The sequence below is a fragment of the Natrix helvetica genome, assembly GCF_964273705.1.
Source record: "Natrix helvetica genome assembly, chromosome: 1".
Lineage (NCBI taxonomy): Eukaryota > Metazoa > Chordata > Lepidosauria > Squamata > Natricidae > Natrix > Natrix helvetica.
The window spans coordinates 375,659,689-375,686,185 of NC_138548.1; the positions used below are offsets into that span (position 1 = coordinate 375,659,689).

The 26,497-nt window shown below is 45.9% G+C and overlaps 1 protein-coding gene across 1 annotated transcript in view; it reads right to left on the bottom strand.

The window, feature by feature from the left end:
- Positions 1-8,272: 8,272 nt before the first annotated feature.
- Positions 8,273-26,497, bottom strand: part of TAP1 (transporter 1, ATP binding cassette subfamily B member) — a 28,300-nt gene continuing 10,075 nt past the window's right edge. The window contains exons 3-12 of the mRNA XM_081936610.1: positions 24,423-24,537; positions 22,345-22,475; positions 20,898-21,103; positions 18,621-18,818; positions 15,276-15,404; positions 14,955-15,143; positions 13,019-13,192; positions 9,966-10,125; positions 9,446-9,582; positions 8,273-8,683 (exon numbers count right to left, since the gene is read on the bottom strand). Coding sequence (XP_081792736.1) covers positions 8,441-8,683; positions 9,446-9,582; positions 9,966-10,125; positions 13,019-13,192; positions 14,955-15,143; positions 15,276-15,404; positions 18,621-18,818; positions 20,898-21,103; positions 22,345-22,475; positions 24,423-24,537 — 1,682 coding nt within the window. The 3' untranslated portion in view covers positions 8,273-8,440. The remainder of the gene's footprint in view (positions 8,684-9,445; positions 9,583-9,965; positions 10,126-13,018; positions 13,193-14,954; positions 15,144-15,275; positions 15,405-18,620; positions 18,819-20,897; positions 21,104-22,344; positions 22,476-24,422; positions 24,538-26,497) is intronic.

A 26,497-nucleotide genomic window follows, 5' to 3' on the forward strand; every position in this document is an offset into this window, starting at 1 on the left:
GATGGCACGCGGAGCCATTTATTAGGGCATGTGAGGCGATGCTGTGTCAGCTCCAGCACACATGCGTGCGCTGGCCAGCTAACTTCAGCTTTCTTTTTCAGCCGTTTTTCACTGGAGGCTTCCTGAAGCCTCTGGAGGGTGAAAAACCACCCAACATGCAAACCGGAAGTTAGGGAACGGACTTCCAGGTTGCTCGTAGGGCCATTTTTCGCCCTCCAGAGGCGAAAAACGGCCCTACAGACAAACTGGAAATTACATACGGCCGTTTCTTGCCCTCTGGAGCCTTCAGGGAAGTCTCCTGAAGCCTCCGGAGGGCCTCCGCGGAGGGGGAGGCTGTTTTCGCCCTCCCCAGGCTCCTAGAAAGCCTCTGGAGCCTGGGGAGGGTGAGAAATGGGTCCACCATGGGCCGAAAGTGGGGGGCGGAGGTCAGGGATTGCATGCGCATGTGTATATGGGGTGGCTCATGCATACATGCCTGCAGGGGGCTCACACGCATAGCATTATGGGTGTGGGCACGCCCACGCTCGATCCCCCTGCGCTCCCCGCCGATTTTGGCCGGAGACCCGAAAAAGGTTAGCCGTCACTGCCCTAAAACATCCAGGGTGCCCTCCAGCAGTGTTCAACTACACTTACCATTATCCCCAACCAGCCTACCTACTGCAAGGTATTGCTTTTGTCACTGAGGTACTTCCAGGTTGAAAGGATTAGTTGGTAGCATCACTGTTGCCCAGGTGGGACCCAACTGGGGCCTCCTTTCATTATCCCTGGCAGGAGCTGGAGCGAAGGATGGGAGCTCAACCCGCCACACGACAGCACTCAAACACAGGCCCGCTAAGCTCCAACCCTGCATCCTAACCATGAGAGCCACCACGCTCCTGGCTCCCTATGGTGTTCGTACAAGATCTAAATGGAAGGTGATCACCAACAGTGAAAGCCGACAGATTGGGGGTGTCATTGTAGGATACAGTTTCTACCTGGCCTTCTAATTTATACTGGTCTTAAAGGCATACATACCATAACATCGACAGCACCTAGATATGATCCTAGGCCCTGCTGAAGTCATAAGCTTACCATGTATTTGAGGTCAGACCTGATTTTACTGCGGGAGTCCCCCCTCTCGCAGGTATGGCCCTCCGCCCTTTCAAGGGCCCACCTTGATGACGGATTTATTAATCCAGAGAGGTGGAGGAAGCGGAGACTTAGGGGGTTTTTAACCAGATGCTATTTAAATGTTTTAGTGGGCTCCAGGGTGGGGGGGAGGGTTAACCAGGCCAGGAGTAGGGTTAGTGCCAGGCGAACAGGTGTGGTCGGGAGGGAAGTGAGCGGAGCGGGGGAGGGGAGGGAGAATAACATTCCATTAGAGGGTCTTTTTATCTCAACGATCGTAGGGAGGGGCGGGTGCGAGGATAGACAAAGATTCTGTAGTCGGTTGGGAGACTGTGGCCGTTGGACACGCCCGGTCATTTGTACCAACCCCCACACCCTAGGTGGTCAGGATCTACAGAGCCAGGGCCTGAGGCTGATGTTATGCAATGCGAGGTCCATTGTCAATAAGGCCCCCCTCATTAATGATCTGATCTCGGAGGGGGTGCCGGACCTTGCAGGGATAACGGAGACCTGGTTGGGCCACGAGGGGGGTTTACCCCTCGTGGAAATGTGCCCACCAGGATACCGTGCATTCCATCAGCCTCGGGCACAGGGTAGGGGTGGCGGGGTAGCGGTGATTATACGGGAGGGTCTGGAGCCGAGAGAGTTCACTGTGCCACAGATATCCGGGTGTGAGTCTCTTGGCGTGAAGTGGGGCCCAGGGAGACAGTTGGGCTTGCTGATTGTATACTTGGCTCCTCGCTATGCATCAGCGGCCCTGCCAGAGATCCTCGAGATGATTGCAGAGATGGCGGTGGGACCCCCAAGCTATTGGTTATGGGGGATTTCAACCTACCGTCGATAGGCGAATCATCCGAGGCGGCTCGGGAGTTCATGGCTTCCATGACAGCCATGGACCTGACCCAAATAATTCAGGGCCTCACACACGAGGGAGGCCACACGTTGGACCTTATTTTTGTTTCTGGCCAGTGGAAGAGTGATCTGGGAATAGGGGATTGAGTTATTACACCCCTGTCATGGTCAGATCACTCACTTCTCCGGCTCGACTTCCCAGGCGCTACCCCCCATCGCGGGGAGGCGGAACCAGAAGGTCCTAGATGGTTCCACCCCAGGCGACTAATGGAATCTGATAGGTTCCAGACGGAGCTTGGGCCACTTCCTGTAGCCCTGACCCGCTCCCGGATGGAGGACCTGGTGGCCGCATGGAATAATGCGGCTACCGGGGCCTTGGACCGGGTTGCGCCTTTGCGGCCTCTCCTGCGGCAGCGAGTCACCCTGGCTCCTTGGTTTACCGAGGAGCTAAGGGTGATGAAGCGCCACAAGAGAAGCCTAGAGAGCAGATGGAGATCTTCACGCTCTGAATCTGACCGAACACAGGTAAGAGCCTATTTACGGACCTACCTTGTGGCATTAAGAGTGGCCAAGCGTCAATATTGTGCCGCTTTTATTGCGTCCGCAGATAACTGCCCTGCCGCCCTGTTTCGGGTGACCCGCTCCCTCCTTTCGCAGAGGCCGCGGGAAGCCCCCTTGCAGGGTAGAGCAGAGGAATTTGGGGAATATCTGCAGGACAAAATCGCTCAAATCCGTAGCGAGTGGGTCCCCTCCAGTAGTCCAGGGGGGATGTCGGAGGCGAATCTTGAGGGACCATTCTGGGAGGAGTTTGACCCTGTTGCTGCCGATGATATGGACAGGTTGCGTGGGCGACTGCGAGCCACTACATGTTTACTGGACCCGTGTCCCTCCTGGCTTATACTGGCATCCTGGGAGGTTACACGAGGCTGGCTCCAGGAGGTAGTCAACGCTTTCTTGAGAGAGGGGTCCTTGCCGGCCGCCTTGAAAGAGGTGGTGGTGAGGCCCCTACTCAAGAAGCCTTCCCTGGATCCAGCTATGTTAACCAAGTATCGTCCTGTCTCCAACCTTTGCTTTTTGGCAAAGGTTGTAGAGAGTGTGGTGGCGCAACAGTTTCCACGCCACTTGGAGGAAATTGATTATCTAGACCCGTGCCAGTCCGGTTTCTGGCCCGGTCACAGCACGGAGACGGCCTTGGTCGCGTTGGTGGATGATCTCTGGAGGGCCAAGAATGGGCGTTGCTCCTCCATCCTGGTCCTATTAGATCTCTCAGCTGCTTTCGATACCATCGACCATGGTATCCTATTGTGTCGTCTGGAGGGGCTGGAGGTGAGGGGCACCGTTTTGCGGTGGTTCTCTTCCTACCTCTCCGGCCGGACGCAATGCGTGCTGGCAGGGGAGCAGAGGTCGACCTGAGGCCACTCACTTGTGGGGTGCCACAGGGGTCGGTCCTCTCGCCTCTCCTGTTCAACACATATATGAAGCCGCTGGGTGAGATCATTCGTGGTTTTGGGGTTGAGTATCATCTGTACACTGATGATACTCAGCTGTACATCTCCACCCTGAACCACCCCAAGATGCCGTCGAAGTGATGTCCCGGTGCCTGGAGGCCGTACGGGTCTGGATGGGAAGCAACAGACTCAAACTCAACCCCTCCAAGACGGAGTGGCTGTGGTTACCCCAGTTCAACCAGTGGGTTCCATCACTGGCCATTGGGGGCGAACAACTGGCCCCCGTGGATCGGGCGCGCAATTTGGGCGTCCTCCTGGATGCCCGGCTGTCGATGGATGACCATGTGACAGCCGTGGCAAGGGGGGCGTTCCACCAGATTCGCCTGGTGCGCCAATTGCATCCCCTATTGGACCGGGACGCCCTTCAAACAGTCACTCACGCGCTTGTGACGTCCCGCCTGGACTATTGCAACGCTCTGTACATGGGGCTCCCCTCGAGATGCACCCGAAGGCTGCAACTGGTCCAGAATGCGGCCGCGCGGGCAATCATGGGAAGTACCAGGTACTCCCATATAACACCTCTCCTGCGCGAGCTGCACTGGCTACCTGTGGCTTTTCGGGTGCATTTCAAGGTGTTGACTATTACCTTTAAAGCGTTCCATGGCACAGGACCTAGCTATCTGCGGGATCGCATCCTACCCCACACATCCCTGCGACCAATTCGCTCTCACAGAGAGGGACTCCTCTGGGTGCCGTCCACTAAGCAATGCCAGCGGGCGACGCCCAGGAGTAGGGCCTTCTCTGTGATGGGCCCGACCCTCTGGAATGACCTCCCCCCCGACATCAGAACTACTACCGATCTCCGCTCCTTCCGCAAGAAACTCAAGACCCACCTGTTCCAATTAGCCGGCCTGGCCCAATCGTAGTTTTAATCTCCAATCCTCCTGGCCGGTATTTTAAATTTTGGGGGGTAAACTTTTTAAGCTGTTTTTAATTTTTACTATTATTGTTCAGACTCCATATTTAATTTGTTTTTAAGGGGTTTCTAATATATTCTTATTGTGTATACGGTTTTTTAGCTTCTGTCTGTGCACCGCCCCGAGTCCCTTCGGGGAGAGGGGGCGGTCTATAAATTCAATTAATAAATAAATAATAAATACTGTATCTGGGTGATTATCTGGCTGGAGAAACTATATAATTCTATTAGGATGAAAAATGTATTCAAGGAAATGATTGATGCGATAAAGACAGGAAACGTTAGGTAGTTATTTTTAAATATACAAACACAGGTGTTTTTCTGCACATGGGCTTTCTAAAGTACAAGAACTTACAGGAAACAATTGTGAACCTGTTTGTTTATTTAACTCTAAGCCAGTGGTGAAATTCAAAAAAACTTCCGTACCGATTCTGTGGGCATGGCTTGGTGGTCATATGACCGGGCAGACATGGCTGCACAACTGACTCACACACAAATGTAAAAACTGCTGGACTTCACACAAAATGTCCCCTGTAACAAGCAGGAACCTCACAGAGTCACAGAGAGCTCAAAAACCCAACTATCACACTTTATACAAAAATCACACAAAAGCTGCACAACTGACTCACACACAACGCAAAAGCAGCTGGAGTTCACGCACAATGGCCGCTGCAACAAGCAGGAACCTCACAGACAATCTGGCACAGCTGATTGTTGCACAGCTGATTGTTGGAACTTTTTAAAACAACTTTTTAAAGCATTTTTTTACTACCACTTTGGGCGAATAGGTAGTAAAAAATGCTAAAAAAAGTTTTTAAAGTTCTGAGGAATGCGGCGCAGCTGATTGTCGCATAGCTGATTGTTGGAACTTTTTTTTTACACTTTTAAGCATTTCTTTATTACCGGTTCGGGCGAACGGTAGCATTTTTTACTACTGGTTCGAGCGAACTGGCCCGAACCAGTAGCATTTCACCCCTGCTCTAAGCCCAGATCAGCCCCTTCATCGCTCTGCCCAAGCGGCTTTCAACATTTGGACCAATGAAAGACCCTTCCCCTAAATTGGGTTACAACTCCCATGTGGGCCACAGATTAGATAGAAGGTCCCAAGATGTTAATACGTGATCCGGTCAGCTAGGAGAGGAGGAAAGCAAAGGTAAGAATAATCAAATCCAAACCATTTTACAACCAGAGGCAAAGAAAAAATGCGGACTGATTCTGAAGTTGGCAGTTGGACTTAATCACCTAATTAATAAACTTAATAACTTAATTAATAACCTTAATAACCTAATGAATAACCGTAATAACTTAATACAATAACTTTAGCATCGGCATCTTCTGCTAGAGCGGAAGGTGGCAGCGGAAGAGTTGTGCCCGCCTTTAGCGGCATCCACAAGAAGAACGACAACAACAAAAGGGGCAGGCTTCAAAATGTGTGAATGCCATCTTGACTGTTTCGATCCTCTCTGCAGATGCTCCTGCGTGGCTTGACGGCAAAGTCGTCTAACAATTGAGTTGCCAAATTTTCAGTTCAGGAAGCTGGCTCACTCCATAGTAGAGGCACAGCTGAACTAGAGGCAAAGCTACAAGAGGAAGAGCTTGGCTGGCATCCTCCCAGAAGACATCAAATGTCCAAGCTGGTCCCAAGGAAGCATTTATCTCTGAAGATCACAGCATCGAGGTCTACTCACTAAGGCAGGGATCTCCAACTTTGATAACTTTAAGACTTGTGGACTTCAACTCCCAGAATTCTCCAGCTGGCGTACGCCAGCTGGAGAATTCTGGGAGTTAAAGTCCACAAGTCTTAAAGTTACCAAAGTTGGAGATCCCTGCACTAAGAATAGCTAGAATAGATATAATTCTTTATTGGCCAAGTGTGATTGAACACACAAAAGAATTTGCCTATGGTGCATATGCTCTCAGTGGACATAAACAAAAATAACATAGAATACATTAATCAAGAATCATAAGATACAACACTTAGTGATCGTCGTAGGTTATTAACAAGCAATCAAATTATACTAGAAAACAAATAAAACAATATCAATTTTAAAGCACAGAGGTGGGTTGATCCCGGTTTGGCCGAACCAATAGTAGGGGTGGGAGAAGGCTCCGCCCACCCACCCAGATGCTTCGACGCATGAGCAGAAACTTCTACACGTCAGCAGACGCCTTGCGCACACACAATCACAAGCAAACCAGTAGTAAACGGGTTAGAAACCCACCACTTGTACAAGCAACAGATAGGTACTAGGAAGGAAGAGAAAAGAGTAGTAATACAGCCTTAGTGAGTAATATGACAAGTGTTGTGGGAATTAAGTTGTTTAGCAGAATGAAAAAAGCTAAGCACGTAAGCACATATGGGCTTCATCGTTCCAAAACAGACAATCTTCAAGTTCAACTCTCCCAAACCGAATTTTAAAAAAAACAATGCAACCAAATGGCAACCTACTCGAGAGAAGATCAAAACTTCACACGCTCAGACAAAACGTTTGCAAAATCTCCTTCAATATCGGGAATGGGGATCCTGACGCCACGTTGAGGAGGGGGATTTTAAAAAGGAACCGAGCACCCCGACGTCTAGGGAGATTCTCAAGTCACCCAGGGGATGCTGGTCCCAAAGGTGCTTGTTTCAAAAGGCAACTGGACTTTCTTGATTTTTGCTTGAAGGCACTTTGCTTCTCATCCAAGAAGCTTCCTCAGTTCAGACCCTGTCAGAAGCAGCTTCTGGGATGTGGAGGGGGAACATCTTCAAGGAAAAACAAAGGAAGTCCAGTTGTCTTTTGGAAAAGCACCTTCTGGACAACTGTTCAAAGAAATGTCCTTCTGGGTTCGGCTCCAAGTGGGGAAAAAGACACTGGAGACATGGAGGCTGCTTGGAAAGATGGTTTAATGGTGGACAGGACCACATGGCTTGAGTCCTGAACAGAAAAGGTGATCACATGCTTCAATGTTGGTGGAGAAGAAGAGAAGGAGAGAAGCTGAGTCCCTTGGTTTTATGCCCTCTCTGGCCTTTGATCTTGAGCTTGTCTTCTGATTGGTTGTCAGACTCCCATGGGGCCATGCAGGAACAACTCTCTAGGCTGCGTTTTGAATCCAGGTTTGGTTGAGTTCTCAGATGCCATGTGGGGAGTTGGGTAAAGGGCCAATATTATCATGCCTTAATCCCATCCCCCTGGAGCTGAAGGGGAGAACTCTTTATTATGTAAAGGGACTGGCTTGGCCACCTTAATGGCCCATTGACAAAGTGGGTGGGGGCAGGAAGCTACGGGGAGCTATTCTCAATTCTTCCTTTTCACATCCAGGGAAATATAATATTCTGCCTTTTCAATATTTCCTAGGGTATTTTATTTTTCTGGGATAGGGCTGGGCGATAACTTTCCACACAACTGAGCACAATCAATTTTAGTGCTGGTTTCATTCATTCATTCATTCATCCATCCATTCATTCGTTGTTAGTTGTATCCAGAGATGGGTTGCTCCCGGTTTGGCCCAGTTCAGCCAAACCGGTAGTAGCAGCGGCAGGAGGTTCCGCCTATCCGCCTGGATGCTTCTGCACATGCGTAGAAGTGTTGATTGTGCCCAAATCAGTAGTTTAAAAATTGGCAACCCACCACCTGTTAATAAATAGCTCAAGTCAGTGAACATACACAATATTCCTATTATCCCAACAACAATCCTGTGAGGTGGCTCAGCCTTAGAAACAGTGGCGCACAGACTCCTCCCAGTGTTTTACAGTACAGTATTTTAAAGAGCAGCCCTCTATGCGGTTTCTTGTGAGATCGTTGATCGTTGAAACCCTCAAACGTCTCTTGGATTAGCTAAATCCCGCCCTCTGCTTAAAATGTGAATCCCCCCTCCCTCCCCCCCAAAAAGTTTCTTGCTGTGACACATTACTTAAACCGTGATTTTTGAACACAGCAGTTTAGAATTTTCGGAATGGTAAACTGTCCGTCAACAGGAGTGTTTGCGTTGCTGAGAAGTCTCTCCACCATACGATGCTCGCAGGAGCAATAAGGGCTGCTCTGGGATCCAGACCGGAGGGTTTCGCACCCCGTAATCAATTCCTATTGTTCCCATTGGGGCTGCTGCTCATGCCCCCCTCCGCCCCGTTCGGCTGCTTCTGCAGCATCTGCCAGAAGAGACCCTTCTTCTCCTCCAGCTCCTCGTAGGTCCCTTTCTCGCGGATCTCCCCGTCTTCCATGAAGAGGATGAGGTCGGCTTGCTTCACGCTGCGAAGCCGGTGCGAGATCAGGAAAACGGTGCGGGTTTCGCGCGCTTTGCCGTAGATTTCATTCTCCAGCTATGTGAGGCAAAAACGGGGTGTTGGAAAGAGAAAGAAGGTTAGAAAGAGGGGGAGCCACAAAACTGGGTCAGAGAGAAACCAGTTGGGCATCAAAATAAAAAGGATCATAGCTAGTCTAGTGAAGAGAAGAACCAGGGGAGACATGATTGCAGTCTTCCAATATTTGAGAGGTTGCCACAGAGAGGAGGGCGTCAGACCCATTTTTCTCCCTCCCAGAGCCTCCCTGCACTTACTGGCATAATGAATGGGCTGTGTGGAGACTCCTGGGAGGGGAGGGGAGGGCGTGGCCAGCCAGTCCTTTCAAATGCAGATTCAGCAAACCAGATGCAAAATTAGCATCCAGTTCACCCGAACCGGTCCAAACCGGTTGAATCCCACCCCTGCATCTCTCTCCAGCCTTTATTATTTTATTATTAAGGTATAGTGAACGTATCCAAGACTCTTGTTTCAGGTTTGCTGGGCCTGCAAATCCTGCAATACCCCCTCCCTTCCCTCCACCCCCAATGAAGACCTTCCTGTGGAAACTGGATGGGGGAGGTTCTGTCTCAGTTCCACCTGCTACCCCGACTGCAGCTGGGCCAAGCCGAAAGAGTTATCCTGTTCGAAAATCTCACAGTGGTTTAACAGAAACCCCACAAAATTCTTTTCAACGTTAGGCTACTTCCTCTTCGCTTTCTCACATTCCCTTTGTTTGTTTAATTCCGTCCATAATTCATCCTCTCAGAAAACGTCTCTTCCCCTCGCGCCCAGTTCTCTCACCTGCTTCTGGCTCTCGGCGTCCAGGGCGCTGTTGGCATCATCTAAAATCAGCACTTTGGGGTTTCGGATCAAAGCCCGAGCGAGAGCAATCCCTTGCTTCTGCCCCCCAGAAATTTGCTTTCCTGCTTCCCCAGCATCTGCAGGAAGAGACAAAAATGAATTCTACAATCCGGCCATCCCAAACTCCCTGCTTATCCATTTTACCTTATTTTTCGGAGTATAAGACGCACCCTTTTCCCTCAAAAAAAGAGGGCGAAAATCTGGGTGTGTCTCATACACTGAATACAGCATTTTTGGCCTCCCGAAACCCCCGCCCCCTTTGCAAAATGGCCATACATACATATAATCTGAAAAATACAGTACATTAAGTTTGAGTAAGAGACTGCAAAAAGTCAACCATGCTCAGAGAGCACCAAGGAGAACCAGATGTTCTTCCCTCCGGACAACTGCCATGTGACCCTCTTTAATCAGCCCTGGACACCCTAAAATCAATCCCTGGCCAGAAGACACAGTCTCCTACTTGTATCGTAGCCTTGGCTCATTGTGGCGATGAATCGATGGATTCCCACTCGTTGACTAGCCTGGGTCACCTTCTCTTGACTTTGCTCTTCCAAGCCGTAGGCAATGTTGGCACCCAAGGATCGGGCAAAGAGTACAGGATTTTGGCTCACCAGGGCTACCTACCAGGAGGGGAAAACAACAGGACGGTTCGTTATTCCAAGCAGACTTTATGAGGATGCCAATCAAAGCAACATTCATTCCCCCAACTTTGGAAACTGTAACACAAGTAAATGTCTATGGAGATTCTCACTCGTCCAGGCCACGGTTTTCCCAAAAGTGCTTTTTTCAAGAAGCAACTGGACTTTCTGGTTTTTCTTTGAAGATGTTTCGCTTCTCAATCCAAGCACTGAAGACAAATTCCTTGTGTGTCCAATCACACTTGGCCAATAAAGAATTCTATCCTATCCTATCCTATCCTATCCTATCCTATCCTGTCCTATTCCATTCTATCCTAATTCTACATTCCATTATTCTATTTTATTCTATTCTATATTCCATTACTTTATTCAAATTCTACATTCCACTATTCTATTCTATTCTAATCTAATCTAATTCTACATTATATTATTCTATTTTATTATATCCTATTCTATTCTATCTATTCTAATTCTACATTCCATTATTCTATTCTATTCTAATTCTACATTCCATTATTCTATTCTATTCTAATTCTACACTCCATTATTCTATTCTATATTCCATTATTCTATTCTAATTCTATATTCCATTATTCTATTCTATTCTATTCTAATTCTACATTCCATTATTCTATTCTATTCTATTCTAATCTAATTCTACATTCCATTATTCTATTCTATTCTATCCTATTCTATTACAATTCTACATTCCATTATTCTATTCTATTCTATTCTATTCTATTCTATTCTATTCTATTCATCTAATCTAATCTAATCTAATCTAATCTAATTCTACATTCCATTATTCTATTCTATTCTATTCTATTCTATTCTATTCTATTCTATTCTATTCTATTCTATTCTACTCTACTCTACTCTATTAAAAACAAAAACATCCAGTTGCCTCTTGAAAAAGCACTTTTGTAATACAGGTAGTCCTCAACTTACAACCATTCGTTTAGTGACTGAAATTACAACGGCCCTTAAAAAAAGACATGACTGCTTTTCACATTGATGACGCCTGATGTATCTCCAGGATCTCGTGATCAACATTCGGCAACTGGCAGGTATTTATGACAGTTGTGCTGTCCCAGAGTCACCTGATCGCCATTTGTAACCTTCCCAGCCAGCTCCTGATGTGCAAAGTCAATAGGGGAGGCCAGATTCACTTAACAACTGCACGCTTTGCTTAACGACTGCAGCAATTCGCTTAACAGTTGCGGCAAAAAAGGTTGTAAAATGGGGTACAGCTCATTTAACTTGCTTAGCGACAGAACTGCTGGGCTCAACTGTGGTCGTAAGTTGAAAGCTACTGTAAAGATATTTAACAGGTGGAACAGTAAAGCGTATAATGGGCCGGGACACACAGTTGTAGTTGATTGGTTGGAGGACGCGGGCTCCTGAGGCAATCTACGTTACGATTGGTTGCTGGGAGTAAAGGGGGAGCTTCCCTTTTTCCCACCTTTTTTTTCATTCTGTGCGCTCTGTATGCTGTTTAGATTTACTTCATGATGTTCCTGTGTTCCTGACTTACCTTATTTGTTGTGAATATAAATGTTACATATAGTCATTTATATAAAACTACAAGCTTGTGACAGTATGTCCGACTTAATTGGGGCACACCCGTTGCACAGTTCCCTGACGTCAATTCATTCATTTTGATTAATGGGGGTTGAAAGGGGGAGGGGGGAATCCACAACAGACTACCTTATTTTTCGGAGTATAAGATGCACTGAGGTTTTGAAGAGGCCGATTAAAAAAAAACAAGTTTTTGCACTCTGCAAACCTCCCAAAAACGGCCCTGTTTTTAGCGAAAAAGGGCCTGTTTTTTTTTTCCAAAAAAAGGGCATGAATAGCCTTTAGGCACCTTGTAGAGTGCTCCTGGGGGACAAAAATGAGCAAAACATGACCCATTTTTCACAAAAACAGGCCCATTTTCTGTCAAAAAAAGGGCATTGATAGTGTTTAGGAGGCTTATAGAGTGCTCCTGAGGGCTGGGGGTGGGTGGGGAGAAATTGAACAAAAAATGACCTGTTTTTTGCTCATTTCTGCCCTCCCCAGCCCCCAAGAACTCTATGAAAGCCTCCTAATATTTCGGAGTATAAGATGCACCAAGATTTTGAAGAGATAAATTTTTTTTAAAGTATTTGCACTCTGCAGACCTCCCAAAAACAGCCAGGTTTTTTTGCGAAAATGGGCCCATTTTTTGTCAAAAAAGGGCATGCATAGCCTTTAGGAGGCTTGTAGAGGGCTCCTGAGAGTTGGGGGGTGGGCAAAAACGAGCAAAGAATGGCCCATTTTCTGATCATTTTAGCCCTCCCCAGCCCCCAGGAGAACTCTGGAAGCCTCCTAGAGGCTATGCACGGCCATTTTCGCAAAGGGGGGGGGGGTTTCAGGAGGCCAAAAATGCTGTATTCAGTGTATAAGACGCACCCAGATTTTCAGCCTCTTTTTTTGAGGGAAAAAGGTGCGTCTTATACTCCGAAAAATACGGTATTTAACAGAATGACAGAGTTGGAGAGGTTCTTGGAGGTCTTCTAGCCCAACCCCCTGTTCAAGCAGGAGACAATTTCAGACAATGGCTGTCCAGTCTCTTTTTGAAAACTTCCAGGGATGGAGCGTCCACAACTTTTGAAGGCAAGCTGTTCTATTGGGTGTGCTCTGTATGCTGTTTGGTGATTTGCCCAACGGTTTACTTGGTGACATAGTGATGCGCCTGACTATCTCGCCTGCTGTAAACACAAATGTAAAATCTATTTATTGATATAAAACTACAAGTTCGCATCAGCATCTCTGGCTCCATTTGGACACTGGCTGCGCAATCCCCTCAACAACCCGTATCGGCCGCCTTCGTTTACGGTCTCGCATCCCTTACCTTTTGATGCAGGAAGTGATGTTCATATTTGCTCAGCTTCTCGCCGTCCAGCAGCACCTCTCCTTCCTTGGGCTCGTAAAACCTTTGGAGCAAGGCCACCACTGTGCTCTTCCCAGACCCAGAAGGGCCCACCAAGGCAGTCACAGTACGAGGACGCAGCTCCAAAGACACTCCCTGGAAGAAGAGAACACCGCGTGCCAATTCTACCCACCTCAGATGCAGTTATTCGTACTGCAGTTTTGGTTCTGACTTTGGATGGGATGGGACAGCGCTTTGACATGCTCACGGCGGGACCCTATCCTTCAACAGAGCTCCTCACCTTTGCTGCACTGCCCATTGGCTTATTTCTTCCTCTGAGTGGAAACTATTTACTAAGATCTCCTCCACCTCCCACTTTGCTTCCCAATTTAGCCTTCAACCTTGATATGAATTTCTGGTTGCTCTCTGCTGACAATTGAGTCAATTGGATAGCATCTGAATGTGCAGAGGAGCAAGATTATAGAATAGAATAGAATAGAATAGAATAGAATAGAATAGAATAGAATAGAATAGAGTGGAGTGGAGTGGAGTGGAGTGGAGTGGAGTGGAATGGAAGGGAAGGGAAGGGAAGGGAAGGGAAGGGAAGGGAAGAGAAGAGAAGAGAAGAGAAGAGAAGAGAAGAGAAGAGAAGAGAAGAGAAGAAAAGAGAAGAGTCCAACCCCCTGCTCAGGCAGAAAACCCTACACCTCTTCAGACAAATGATTATCCAATCTCTTCTTAAAAACATCCACTGTTGGAGAATTTACAACTTCTGGAGACAAGTTGTTCCACTGATTAATTGTTCTCACTGTCAGGAAGTTTCTCCTTAATTCTACAGTAGGTTGCTTCTCTCCTTGATTAGTTTCCACCCATTGCTGCTTCTTCTACCCTCAGGTGCCTTGGAGAATAGTTTGATTCCCTCTTCTTTGTGCAGCCCCTGAGATATTGGAACACTGTTATCATGTCTCCCCTAGTCCTTCTTTCTATTAAACTAGACATACCCAGTTCCTGCAACCGTTCTTCATATGTTTTAGCCTCTTCTCTGCACTCTTTCTAGAGACTCCACATCTTTTTTTACATTATGGCAACCAAAACTGGATGCAATATTCCAAGTGTGGCCTTCCCAAGGCATTAAAAATGGTTTGGAGTGGCCTTGGGCTCTCAGACTGCACACTGTACATATCTGACCATTTAAATGCAGCTAAATCCCATTAAGCCAAGTTAGACCTAAGCCTGTCTTGGCTGACCTCAAAAAGCTTGGTCTGGCCAATGCTTGGATGGGGGACCACTAGGAAATCTCAGGGCTGGAAAATTGACAAAGCATCTCATTGTTGCCAAGATAATGATACAAATGCATCTATAAAATCATAATGATTTGATTGATATTGTTGCCAAGATCATAATGATTTTATAGATGCATTTGTATCGTTATCTTGGCAACAATATGGGATGCTTTGTCAACTTTCCAGCTCTGAATTTTCCTAGTTCTCTCCCATTCAAGTATTGGCCAGACCCAATATTTCTTTCTGGGATAGTCATTGAAACCCATATGGAAGTCTATAGGGCCTGTACAAAATAAAGCTTCCTTAAAGGTGAACATACTGACCTCAGCTAGATTTTGGTTTCCTCTGGCTGCATTCACACAACATTCTTGTCCAAGTCAACAGATGACACACACAAGATGAAAAGTTGGTTACCTTTAACCTTGGCTTAGTAAGTTGTGTGAATTCAACCCATTTGACTAGTTTGTAGTTTCATGTATTGATTTAACCCAGATAATCAGGGCTGTTCAGTAACAGAGTTAACTGGTCACAGGATGAGTGGGCCTCAATCTTGGGTCTTCATCTCTTCATCTCTATTCTTGAACCATACCCAAGGAGTTGTGATCCCTTCTCAGAATCCAATTCCCATCACCAACCTTTAGTACTAGAGAGTTGCCATTGTTGGGATAGGAGAACGAAACATCTTTAAGCTCCATTTTTCCTTCCAAATGTGTGGGAGCCAATGTTCCCGAGGGCTTGATTTGAGGTGTCCGGTCCATATACTCAAAAGCCTTTTCTGATGAGCCTATGGCTTTTTGCACGGAGGGGTAATAAGAAAGGAGAGCCTAGGAGACACAGGAAACAGGCACTGTGAGATGAGGGAAACATTTTGAGGAAGGGTCTTCACTCCTTTCTAGGTTTCCAGGCAGATGTTTCTGCCCCCCCTCACCGGGTGCTGGGCCAGTCACACAACTTACCCGCACCACTGTGGAAAGCTCAGTCTCCTGCAGGACAAAGGTAACGAGTGCTCCACCAGTTAACTTCCCTTGAGTGACCAGGTGTCCCCCATAAGAGAGAATCCCCACTTTGAGAGCCAGTTGTAACATCTGGAGGAGAAAAACATTTGGGGATTAGTGTGAAACCCCTTGGATCAGAGGTGTCAAACTGGCAGCCCAGGAATCAGATGTCTCACACATAGGCCACGCACACCCCAGCTCCATGAAGGAGAAAATGTTTTGATACATCACATGACAGCAATGTGACACCGCAAGTTTGACACCTGTGCAATGGAGGGAGGGTGGGAGACAAATAGATAGAGAGGGAGGGAGGATTAGATATAGATAGATAGATAGATAGATAGATAGATAGATAGATAGATAGATAGATACAGACAATCTGTCTGTCTGTCTGTCTGTCTATTTACCTACTTACCTATCTGCTCTACTGTACTGTACTCTACTCTTGTCTGTCTGTCTGTCTATCTATCATCTATCTATCTGCTCTGTCTGTCTGTCTGTAAATATCTTATCTTATCTTATCTTATCTATCTATCTATCTATCTATCTATCTATCTATCTATCTATCTATCATCTATCATCTATCTATCTATCTATCTATCTATCTATCTATCTATCTATCTATCTATCTATCTATCTATCTATCTGCTCTGTCTGTAAATCTATCTATCTATCTATCTATCTATCTATCTATCTATCTATCTATCTATCTATCATCTATCTATCTGCTCTACTCTGTCTGTAAATCTATCTACAGTATCTATCTATCTATCTATCTATCTATCTATCTATCATCTATCTATCTATCTATCTATCTACAGATCTATCTATCATCTATCTATCTATCTATCTATCTATCTATCTATCTATCTATTTATCTATCTATCATCTATCTATCTATCATCTATCTATCTATCTATCTATCTATCTATCTATCTATCTATCTATCATCTAGCTATCTATCTATCATCTATCTATCTATCTATCTATCTATCTATCATCTATCTATCTATCTATCTATCTATCTATCTATCTATCTATCTATCTATCTATCTATCTATCTATTTAACTCATGTTTTGCATCTGTCTTTACACAAAGGGATAAAACAGTCCAACCTATCAAAAGCAGCACCACAAAATTAGGAACACAAATTGAAATAGGGAAGAAAATGGTAAGTGAGCACCTGTCTACCCTAGACGAGTTCAAATCACCAGGACCGGATGGATTACACCCCAGAGTTCTGAAGGAACTAGCAGACGAGATCTCAGAACCACTGAATTATATCTTTCAGAGATCCTGGAACACCGGGGAACTACCAGAGGACTGGAAAAGAGCTGATGTGGTTCCCATCTTCAAAAAAGGGAAAAAATTAGATCCAGGAAACTACAGACCTATCAGCCTAACCTCAATACCAGGAAAGATTCTGGAAAAAATGATCAAGCAACGAATTTGCGAACACCTAGAAGCAAACAAAGTAATAGCCAAAAGCCAACATGGATTTGTCAAAAACAGATCATGCCAGACTAATCTTATTGCATTCTTTGATAATGTGACAAAATTAGTGGACCAGAGGAATGCCGTTGATATAGTTTACTTGGACTTCAGTAAGGCTTTTGATAAGGTAGACCATAACCTACTACTAGATAAAGTAGAAAAAAGTGGGTTGGACAGCATCACCACCAGATGGATTGGTAACTGGCTGACCAACCGCACTCAACGTGTAGTCCTCAATGGAACTGCATCTACATGGAGGGAAGTATGCAGCGGAGTACCCCAAGGCTCTGTTTTAGGCCCAGTACTCTTCAACATCTTCATCAATGATTTGGATGAGGGAATAAATGGGGAACTCATCAAATTCGCAGATGATACCAAGCTGGCAGGAATAGCCAACACTCCAGAAGATAGGCTTAAGATACAGAAGGATCTTGACAAACTTGAACATTGGGCACTATCTAATAAAATGAAATTCAACGGTGAAAAGAGTAAGGTTCTACATTTAGGCAACAAAAACGGAATGCACAGGTACAGTATAGGTGGTACCTTGCTCAACAGTAGTAACTGTGAAAGGGATCTTGGAGTCCTAGTGGACAACCATTTGAATATGAGCCAGCAGTGTGCAGCAGCTGCCAAAAAAGCCAACACAGTTCTAGGCTGCATCAACAGAGGGATAGAATCAAGATCACGTGAAGTGTTAATACCACTTTATAATGCCTTGGTAAGGCCACACTTGGAATACTGCATTCAGTTCTGGTCGCCACGATGTAAAAAAGATGTGGAGACTCTAGAAAGAGTGCAGAGAAGAGCAACAAAGATGATTAGGGGACTGGAGACTAAAACATATGAAGAACGGTTGCAGGAACTGGGTATGTTTAGCTTAAGAGAAAGAAGGACTAGGGGAGACATGATAGCATTATTCCAATATCTCAGAGGTTGCCACAAAGAAGAGGGAGTCAAACTATTCTCCAAAGCACCTGAGGGTAGAACAAGAAGCAATGGGTGGAAACTAATCAAGGAGAGAAGCAACTTAGAACTGAGGAGAAATTTCCTGACAGTGAGAACAATTAATCAGTGGAACAGCTTGCCTCCAGAAGTTGTGAATGCCCCAACACTGGAAGTCTTTAAGAAGATGTTGGATAGCTATTTGTCTGAAACGGTATAGGGTTTCCTGCCTAGGCAGGGGGTTGGACTAGAAGACCTCCAAGGTCCCTTCCAACTCTATTATTGTATTGTATTGTATTGTATCTATCTACAGATCTATCTATCTATCTATCTATCTATCTATCTATCTATCTATCTATCTATCTATCTATCATCTATCTATCATCTATCTATCTATCATCTATCTATATCTATCTATCTATCTATCTATCTATCTATCATCTATCTATCTATCTATCTATCTATCTATCTATCTATCTATCTATCTATCATCTATCTATATCTATCTATCTATCTATCTATCTATCTATCTATCTATCTATCTATCTATCTATCTATCATCTATCTATCTATCTATCTATCTATCTATCTATCTATCTATCTATCTATCTATCATCTATCATCGATCTCCCTACCTCCCAGCTCTACTCTGTCTGTCTTCTCTCTCCCTCCTTCCCTCCCTTTCTCTCTCCCCCACTCTCTCTCTCATAGTCAATCCTACTTGCTCTGGAAGCACAAAGCTCCATGTGTCACGTAAAATCTGACATCATCCTTTGGATGATGGAAGTTGTGCAGCCCGCACCATCTTGCCTTCCCCAGATCCCAAGCGTTGCTCCCAACCTCTCCACCCAGGTTCGCCTCCTTGCCTCAGGGATCCATATGGAGGCACCGTAGGCCACGGCCTCCACCTTGTTGAGTTTGTAGGTCTCTTGCAACTTCTTTTCGTAACACTGAGCAGCTCCGTCCTCGTTGGCAAAGCTGCGGACGGTCGAGATGGCCTGGAAGGTCTCCATTGCGACCTCATTGGCCTTGGCTAAGGATTCCTGGACCCGCACGGCCAAATTCTGGAAGGAGAGAGAGAAAACAGACAAGATAACAAAGCTTGTCCAAAATGGATTAGAGGTGCTCAGTCTGAACCCCCAAACTTTGTATCAGCTCTATTGCCCCTGTACAAATTAAACTCTGGAAACAACTTTGGATGTGACCAGATGGGAAAATAAATGAAACCATATTAATTAATATTAAATAAGATAAAGCTCAATTCCTGGTGGCTACAAGTCCAGGTTGTTCATTCAGCAATAATACACAAATAGTCCTCAACTTACAAAAGTTTCTTTAGTGTCTGTTTGCGTGAACAGTAGTAAAAAAATGCTTCTGCACATGCGCAGAAGCAAAAAAACAAGATGGCGGCGCTTATGGCACCACCAATAGAACCAGTTCGGGGGCGTGGCAATTCGAGTTACCACCTACTCATCCGAACCGGTCCGAACCAGTAGGAACCCACCTCTGGTCCTCAACCATTGCAGCTTGGTGGCCCAGTGGTGGGGAGGAGAACTGGGCTGTACAAATGGCGGGCTGGCGCACACACACAGGCAGCTCAACTTGTGCAATTGGTGGGCTGGTGGCAAACGGGCCACGGCCCAAGGGCTGGGGACAGGGGTGAAATCTATTTACTTCGCTACTGGTTCACAAATGGTTCACAAAAGTGATGCTTCACGTCCGTGGAGCATCAAAACAGACGTGATAAAGTCCAGGTGGGTAGGCGGAGCCTGCTACCGAGTGCGCCTGCAAAGGTAAGTAGAACAGCGAGGGGGGGCTGAATCCGCTGTGCCACACGATTCAGATTACCTGTTGATTATCACCTTTAAAGCGCTCCATGGCTCAGGACCTAGTTATCTGCGGGATCGCATCCTACGCCACACATCCCTGCGACCAATTCGCTCTCACAGAGAGGGACTCCTCCGGGTACCATCCGCTAAGCAATGCGGGTGGGCAGTGCCCAGGAGTAGGGCCTTCTCTGTGACAGGCCCAACCCTCTGGAACGACCTCCCCCCCCCGATATTAGAATTACTGCTGATCTCCACTCCTTCCGTAAGAAACTCAAGACCCACTTGTTCCAATTAGCTGGCCTGGCCCAATCGCAATTATAAGTATAATCTAATCTCGACCTTCCTGGATGGCATTTTAAAATTTTAAATTCTGGGGTATTTTAATTGGTTTTAATTGGTTTTAATTATCAGTTAGTTTATGGTTACTGTACAGACTGTGTGCTTAAGTTGTTTGTCTGGGGTTTTGTGTTTTGTTTTGTTGTCTATTATATATTTATTGTCTGTACACTGCCCCGAGTCCCTTCGGGGAGAGGGGGCGGTTTATAAATTTAATAAACTGAAACTGAAACTAAACTACCTAGAAAGCAGGAAATCCTGCTTTCTAGCTAATATCAATCACACGTCACAGCTGATCATCAGAAATATCAGTTTGGGTGAACCGGTATCACTTTTTTTTTACCACCAGTTCAGGCGAACCGGTAGCATTTTTTACTAGGATAATTGCTGTGATGAATTGTCTCATTCTGCATTCAGTAAGGATTTTTTCCCACTTTGGCACACACCAGACGTATTTAAGGATGGCGGTGTCACACTCGATTTCATTGAGGGCCGCAGCAGGGTTGTGTGGCTAGAGTGGCCGTGGCCAACTCGATGTCACTTGTCGAGTCTCCGTTTTTGGCCGCAACCACCTCCTGCAGCCCTCTGCCAGCAAAAATAGAGTGTTGCGTCCCCCTCCCCGAGGTCCATTTTCACTGGCAGAGGGCCGCAGGAGGCCCTTGTGGCCAAAAATGGAGCCTGGGAGGACCACGGGCAGTCCAACCAAGCTCTGTTTCTGCTGGCAGAGGCACCACGGGCCAATCCTTTGCTGTTTCCAGGGCAGCCCCATGGGCCATATTTAAGAATTCATAGGCCAAATCCAGCCAGCTGGCCTTGAGTTTGACCCCTGTATTAAGGCTTTCGTCCCCAGGAAAGGCTAATAGAAATATACATTATTTCTATAGCTCTCTTCAGCAGCCTGTGGGACACTTGCCTTTGGGCCTCGGAGCTCTCTACCACAGACCCCTCAAGGTGGGACTGAAGGAAACCTTTTGTCACCTGGTAGAACTTCCCCGAGCACTTCGGCAACAGCAGGATGAAGGGCATGGTCACAATGACGAAGGAGGCCAAAGGCACAGAGATCCACAGCATCATGGAGTAGTAGCAGACGCCCCGGAGCAGGTACCACATCACGAGGCTCAGATCATGTGAGAGGGCTTCGCTCATGGTATCGATGCCGGATGAGATGTGGGAAGTGATGTCACCTGTCAACCATCAGAAATTACCATATGTCAATTGGGAGAAGCCCCTACCCGCTGTGGTCTTTGCCTTCCCAGAGTTGTGGCCCGCCAGAGGAGCTGGCAGCAGAGACAGATAGTGAGGAGGTCTTTCACTGACTTACCTCGCGACAGCCCCGCCCAGCAGGAGCCCGCTGCTGGCCCACTTCTTCTGCAGCCGCTTGCCCCCCATTCGGGGACATCGCCTCTGGCCCCCGTTTTGCCATCAGAAGCCTTCAGGAAAGGTCTCTGCAGCCAAGAAATGGGCTCCAGATTGATATGCACTGTGCTTCCTGGCTTCCGTTTTACCATCAGAGGCCTTCTGGAAAGGTCTCTGCAGCCAATAAAAGAGCTCCGGATCAATCTTTATCAGCTGCAGAGGCCTTTAAGAAAGACCTTTGACAGTGAAATGGAAACCAGGTGGCACCACACATGTCAATCCGGAGCTTGTTTCTCGGCTGCAGAAGTCTTTCCTGAAGGCCTCTGATGGTGAAACGAGACCGGTGGGCGCTGCCCACAGCAATCCAGAGCCCATTTCTTGGCTGCAGATACATTTACTGAAGACTTCTGATTGCGAAATGGAGGCCAGGGGCGATATGCTCGAGTGGCGCGAGGAGCCGCAGGAGTGGGCAAGGGGAAGCATGTGTCGGGGTGTGTGAGACCTATCTACAACTGTCTGAAGGTAAGCAGCTCATACCCCCCAATCCCCACTCTCGCTTGATTTTTACCCGTGCACCTCGCCCCACCCTGTGCAACCAGGTTCAATGGAGTGGGCGGGGTCTTAACTAGGGCTTCTTTTGGGGGTAGGGCAGAGGTGGTATTCAGCAGGTCCTGACTAGTTCTGGAGAACCAGTAGGGGAGATTCTGAGTAATTCGGAGAACAGGTAAATACCACCTCTGACTGGTCCCGCCCCCTTCTATTCTCTGCCTCCCGAGTCCCAGCTGATTGGGAGGGAATGGAGATTTTACAGTATCCTTCCCCTGCCATGCCCACAAAACGGTAGTAAAATATTTTGAATCCCACCACTGGGGTAGGGATTATATTGGGCACACACGTAAAAATCAAGCTAGGTCTTATTTTTGGAATAGGTCATATTTCGGGGGAATCAGTGTGTGTGTGTGAGAGAGAGAGAGAGAGAGAGAGGGAGGGAGGGAGGGAGGGAGGGAGGGAGGGAGGGAGGAGGGAGAGAAAGGGAGAGGGAGAGAGAAGAAAATGCCGTATCCTTTACCTGTTCGATTAGTGCTGAAGAAGCCAATCTCCTGGCGCAGAATGGACTTGAAGACAGAGCCCTGGAAGCGGGTGTGAAATCTGTTCATAACCGTATTGTACAGGAAGTCACAGAAAAACTCTGTTGTAGCGCTGAGAGGAATCAGAAAAGAGATATCGTGACTCCGTGTTGAGTTCTCTCCATTCTTTTCTCCTAACTGACATCACTTTTATCCCTTTCCCCTACTCTCCCCCAACAAACCATATTTTATCCCATGCTGCCGTTAAGAATCTTGGTTTCCTTTTCTGTTTTTTTTCCAACCTGAGTCACATTTCTGGAAATATATTGATGTGAGGGACAAATAATATCCTATCCTGAGGTAATGGTCACCATGATGAATTGTGAATTGCACTGCAGAAGGAGCAGTGCAAGCAGTCTTCCAATATCTCAGGGGTTGCCACAAAGAAGAGGGAGTCAAGCTATTCTCCAAAGCACCTGAGGGCAGGACAAGAAGCAATGGGTGGAAACTAATCAAGGAGAGAAGCAACCTAGAACTAAGGAGAAATTTCCTGACAGTGAAAACAATTAACTGGTGGAACAACTTGCCTCCAGAAGTTGTGAATGCCCCAACACTGGAAGTTTTAAAGAGGAGATTAGACAACCTTTTGTCTGAAGTGGCATAGGACAGTGTTGGTGAACCTTTTCGGCACTGAGTCCCGAAACGGGAGCGTGTACGTGTGTGCTACAAACCAGTAGAGTAGCCACCCGGTATGTGCCAGGAAAATGATCTTCTGGTTTCTGGCGTGTGCATGCGCACCAGCCAGCTCGTCTTTGCACACATATGCGTGCCAAAAACCGGAAGACCAGGTGGTTGGTGCGCATGCTGGAAACTGGAAGAGCAGCCACCTGGCATGCGCACTTCTGGTTTCCAGCCCTCCCACATGCATGGAGACCAGCTGGCCGGCTGGCCGGTACACCGGAACCCAGAAGAGCAATGGGCGACGGCTTGCGTGCCCAGAGAGATGGCTCTGTGTGCCACTCCCGGCACGTGTGCCATAGGTTTGCCATCACGTATATAGGGTTTCCTGCCTGAGCAGGGGGTTGGACTAGAAGACCTCCACAGTTATTATGGACATACTAAAGGACATTATTTTAGAAGATGCTACGATCAGTAGAAGGGATTGGAGCCTCCTTAGAAACTAAATGTAGAGCTATGTTTCTCAATCTTAGCAACTTGAAGAGCTATGGACTTCAAGTCCCAGAATTCCCTAGGCACCATGCTGGCTGTGGAATTCAGGAAGTGGAAGTCCATGGCCTGGCAGATATTGTAATGCATCCAGAGTCACTTTGAATAGTGAGATTGGGCGGCATATAAAAGGAATAAATAAATAAAAGCTAATCTCTGGCGGATGGTATCCACAGCATACCTTTCTCCGCCTGATCTAATGGGACAGCAGCCCATTAATAGACAGGTAGTCCTCGACTTACGACAATTGAGCCCAAAATATATGTTGCTAAATGAGACATTTGTTAAGTGAGTTTTGTCCCATTTTACGACTTTCCTCACCACATTTCTTAAGTGAATCACTGCAGTTGTTAAATTAGTAACACAACTGTTAAATGACTCTGGCTTCCCCATTGACTTGCTTGTCAGAAGGTCGCAAAAGGTGATCACATGACCCCAGGGCATTGCAACCGTCATAAAGGTGAATACGATGTCCAGCATCCGAACATAAATCACATGACCATGGGGTCACTGCAGCGGTCATAAGTGTGAAAAATGTCGCTTTTTTCAGTGCGGTTGTAATTTCAAACGGTCACTAAGTGAACTGTTGTAAATCGAGGACTACCTGTACTGTTCCCATTTTTTGTCTCTCCCTCTCTAGCAACCCCCCCCCCAAATAATATGTGATGCATTTCCGAATGTATTTGTTTGTGATCCAACTTTTCCCTACTATTGTGACTAAAATGCATTGACAAATTTGTGGGTTTCCAACGATACCACAGGTTGATTCGTGCGGAGGTTAAAAGGTGCGGAAAATTGGTTAGTGCAAGTTTGCATTTAAAAAACAAACCCGAGTAGTTCCTCCCCATCATACCTGGCCAGAGTGAAACAAGCCATCATATAGAGAGCATTTGTGAAGGCCGAGGCTTCCTCCTTGCTTATGAGCAAGTCTGTTACCTGACCGGTATAATATGGAACCGCCATCTCCCCTGAAAGACAGACATTGAGAGAGATTGAGAGAGAGCTAAAGGTAGATAGATAGATAGATAGATAGATAGATAGATAGATAGATAGATAGATAGATAGATATTGAGAAAGATTGAGCGAGTGAGAGAGATTTTGAGAGAGATTGAGAGAGAGCTAAAGATAGATAGATAGATAGATAGATAGATAGATAGATAGATAGATAGATAGATAGATAGATAGATATTGAGAAAGATTGAGCGAGTGAGAGAGATTTTGAGAGAGAGAGAGATTGAGAGAGAGCTAAAGATAGATAGATAGATAGATAGATAGATAGATAGATAGATAGATAGATAGATAGATAGATAGATATTGAGAAAGATTGAGCGAGTGAGAGAGAGAGAGAGATAGACTGAGAGAGAGCTAAATATAGATAGATAGATAGATAGATAGATAGATAGATAGATAGATAGATAGATAGATAGATATTGAGAAAGATTGAGCGAGTGAGAGAGATTTTGAGAGAGAGAGAGATTGAGAGAGAGCTAAAGATAGATAGATAGATAGATAGATAGATAGATAGATAGATATTGAGAAAGATTGAGTGAGAGAGATTTTGAGAGAGAGAGAGAGAGATTGAGAGAGAGCTAAAAGATAGATAGATAGATAGATAGATAGATAGATAGATAGATAGATAGATAGATAGATAGATAGATAGATAGATGATAGATAGATATTGAGAAAGATTGAGCGAGTGAGAGAGATTTTGAGAGAGAGAGAGAGAGAGATATTGAGAGAGATCTAAAGATAGATAGATAGATAGATAGATAGATAGATAGATAGATAGATAGATAGATAGATATTGAGAAAGATTGAGCGAGTGAGAGAGATTTTGAGAGAGAGAGAGATAGAGAGAGATATATATATTGAGAGAGAGCTGATAGATAGATAGATAGATAGATAGATAGATAGATAGATAGATAGATATTGAGAAAGATTGAGCGAGAGAGATTTTGAGAGAGAGAGAGAGAGAGAGAGAGAGAGAGAGAGAGAGAGAGAGGGAGAGCGCTAAGGATAGATAGATAGATAGATAGATAGATAGATAGATAGATAGATAGATAGATAGATGATAGATAGATATTGAGAAAGATTGAGCGAGTGAGAGAGATTTTGAGAGAGAGAGAGAGATATTGAGAGAGATCTAAAGATAGATAGATAGATAGATAGATAGATAGATAGATAGATAGATAGATATTGAGAAAGATTGAGCAAGTGAGAGAGATTTAGAGAGAGAGATAGAGATAGAGAGAGAGAGAGAGAGAGAGATATTGAGAGAGAGCTAAGGATAGATAGATAGATAGATAGATAGATAGATAGATAGATAGATAGATAGATAGATAGATAGATAGATATTGAGAAAGATTGAGCGAGTGAGAGAGATTGAGATATATAGACAGACAGGCAGACAGACAGGCAGACAGAGACTGAGAGATAGAGAGAGAAAGAGAGAGAGGGAGATCAAGGCAGAGGTGGTATTCAGCCAGTTCTGACAGGTTCTGGAGAACCGGTAGCGGAAATTTTGAGTAGTTTGAAGAACCGGCAAATAGGCTGGCCCCGCCCCTGCTGCCTCCCAACCTCCCAGCTGAACAGGAGAATGGAGCTGGAAAGCAGGTTATTTGGGTGCGGAAGGAATGGGGATTTTTCAGTATCCTTCCCCTGTCATGGCCACAAAGCCACGCCCACAAAGCCACGCCCACAGAACTGGTAGTAAAAAAAAATTGAATCCCATCACTGGATCAGGGGGTCTTACAAGAGACATCAGCATCTGGAAATTGCACTAAAAGCTGGCCACTTGGGTTGGACCCTCCCAAGTTGCAACCCGAACAGCATTATTTGTTTCCTGTATGTAATACAGATACTCGACTTACGACTGCAATTCAGCCCAACACTTCCATCGCAACCGTCTTAAATATGAGTCGGTTGCCC